A 2412-nucleotide genomic window follows, 5' to 3' on the forward strand; every position below is an offset into this window, starting at 1 on the left:
ACGGTTTGGGACATACTAATTCTATTTTTGAATACTATTTAGGACAGATAGTATGCAAATTGGGATGAAGCAAAACTTTCAGAAGACTTTAGCAACCATCAAGCACTGTGTTAGCAATGCCCAAGCAAGCATTCAGAAAATCCCTGCAAACTTTTGATGCATGAACGTTTTTATTTGCATTGTCACTCTCTAACTCTTATTTGTAGTTTTCTGAACTGAGCAACCATGCTGCACTAATGATCTGTTTCTTTTTCTTAAGGGTCTGAGGAAACCGGAGGATTTCTACTGTTGATTGGATTTGTCCCAACACCACTACAAGTACACCACCCACCAGCCTGGACCGGTACTACTACTACTAAACCACTCCAAAAGAGAGGAAACACCAGATTGGAAGCGTAGGAAAGTGGAGCGCTAAAGAGAATGAGCGTGGGTCGCATCGGTCGCTACAGTATAGTGTCGACGGAGGAGGATGGTCTGCGCTTGACGACCATGCATGGTGGAGGGATGAATGGATACGGCAATGGAAAAATCCACACCCGAAGGAAATCCCGCAACCGCTTCGTCAAGAAGAATGGACAATGCAATGTGCAGTTCACCAACATGGACGAGAAGTCCCAGCGATACATGGCGGACATATTCACCACTTGCGTGGACATCCGTTGGCGCTACATGCTAATCGTTTTCACGCTTGTTTTCGTGATTTCCTGGTTAGCGTTTGGCTTGGCGTTTTGGGTTATCGCGCTTCTTCACGGTGACCTGGACAACCCAGCAGGTGATGACAACTTCACGCCATGCGTGCTACAAGTCAACGGCTTCATCGCAGCATTCCTGTTCTCAATCGAGACGCAGACAACCATCGGCTACGGTTTCCGCTGTGTAACAGAAGAATGTCCTCTCGCTGTGTTTCTCGTGGTCTTCCAGTCCATCGTGGGCAGCATCATCGACTGCTTCATGATTGGAGCTATCATGGCCAAAATGGCACGTCCCAAGAAGCGGGCACAAACTCTGCTGTTCTCGCATAACGCCGTCATTGCCATGCGTGATGGAAAACTGTGCTTGATGTGGCGGGTCGGCAATTTACGAAAGAGCCACATTGTTGAGGCACACGTTCGGGCACAGCTCATCAAACCGCGGGTAACGACTGAAGGGGAGTACATCCCGCTCGACCAACTGGACATAAACGTTGGTTTCGATAAAGGACTTGACCGCATCTTCCTCGTCTCGCCAATCACCATCCTGCATCAAATTGACCAGGAGAGTCCTCTGTTCGGCATTAGCAAGCAGGACCTGGAAACGGCAGATTTTGAGATTGTGGTCATCTTGGAGGGCATGGTGGAGGCAACGGCCATGACGGCACAGGCTCGGAGCTCCTACTTGGCCAGCGAAATCCTCTGGGGGCATCGCTTTGAGCCGGTGCTGTTTGAGGAAAAGAACCAGTACAAGGTTGATTACTCTCACTTCCACAAGACCTACGAGGTGCCGTCCACCCCTCGCTGCAGTGCCAAGGACATGATGGAAAACAAGTACCTGGTGGTGCCCACCGCTAACTCCTTCTGCTACGAGAACGAGCTGGCGATCCTGAGCCACGAAGAAGAGGAGGACGACAGTCCAGAACGGATAAAGCCAGAGCGAGCTATGAGCCTCAGCCCGGAGAGAACCCCTCGACATGACTTCGACCGCCTGCAGACCCCACGATGCACAGAACAAAGATCATACCGCAGGGAGTCAGAGATATGAACCTTAACTTGACCTTTTTGATACTCAAATTTTGTCTTTCGTTCCTGGAGATGCTGGAGCTTCTAAAAATGCAGAACAATGCAAAGTGCCATACGGAGAGATTGAGCGTGTGAATGAGCAAAACAAACGAGTGAATGTGCAAAGACGTTCAGTGGAGATGCTGATTCAAAGAGAAGGGCAGAGGGAGTCATTTTATCCTGCACGGAAAACTTGAATCTTTTCCTCAATTTGTTTCATTAGAATAGTTTAGCTGATAAACAACTGTTGATTCTTAAAGGGACACTGCACCCAAAAATGAAAGGTCTATCATAGTTTACTCATCCTTTTGTCATTACAAAATTGTATTTCTTTCTTACATGGAACATAAAATAGGAAATATTTTTAATAAACTACAATCAAAAATAGCTGAAGTAGGGGTGGGCGATATGACCTAAAATTAATATCACGATATTTTTCCTCTTTTGAACGGTGATGGTATAATATCATGGTATTACTTTAAATAGCAAAATAATATACATCTCAAGGAAGAACGGACAAAAGAAAGTCTCACTTCTATCACTCTTTAAAAGTTTTGGTTTCGGTTTGTGTCATTTTAAATGCTCCATCCCGTTATGAGCTGATCTTCATTTCTCTGTTTGTGGAATAAAGCAGGCGAGTCAGCCGCACCAATTTATG

The 2412-nt window shown here is 46.2% G+C and overlaps 1 protein-coding gene across 1 annotated transcript; it reads left to right on the top strand.

Annotated features, from left to right (window-relative positions):
• The first annotated feature begins 287 nt into the window (after positions 1–287).
• On the top strand, positions 288–2033 carry kcnj12a (potassium inwardly rectifying channel subfamily J member 12a). Its single transcript, XM_056450591.1, has one exon. It carries the CDS (start codon positions 421–423, stop codon positions 1735–1737), a length of 1317 nt encoding a protein of 438 aa, XP_056306566.1. The 5' UTR covers positions 288–420; the 3' UTR covers positions 1738–2033.
• The last annotated feature ends 379 nt before the right edge of the window (positions 2034–2412 follow it).

Source organism: Danio aesculapii, chromosome 24, assembly GCF_903798145.1.
Source record: "Danio aesculapii chromosome 24, fDanAes4.1, whole genome shotgun sequence".
NCBI lineage: Eukaryota > Metazoa > Chordata > Actinopteri > Cypriniformes > Danionidae > Danio > Danio aesculapii.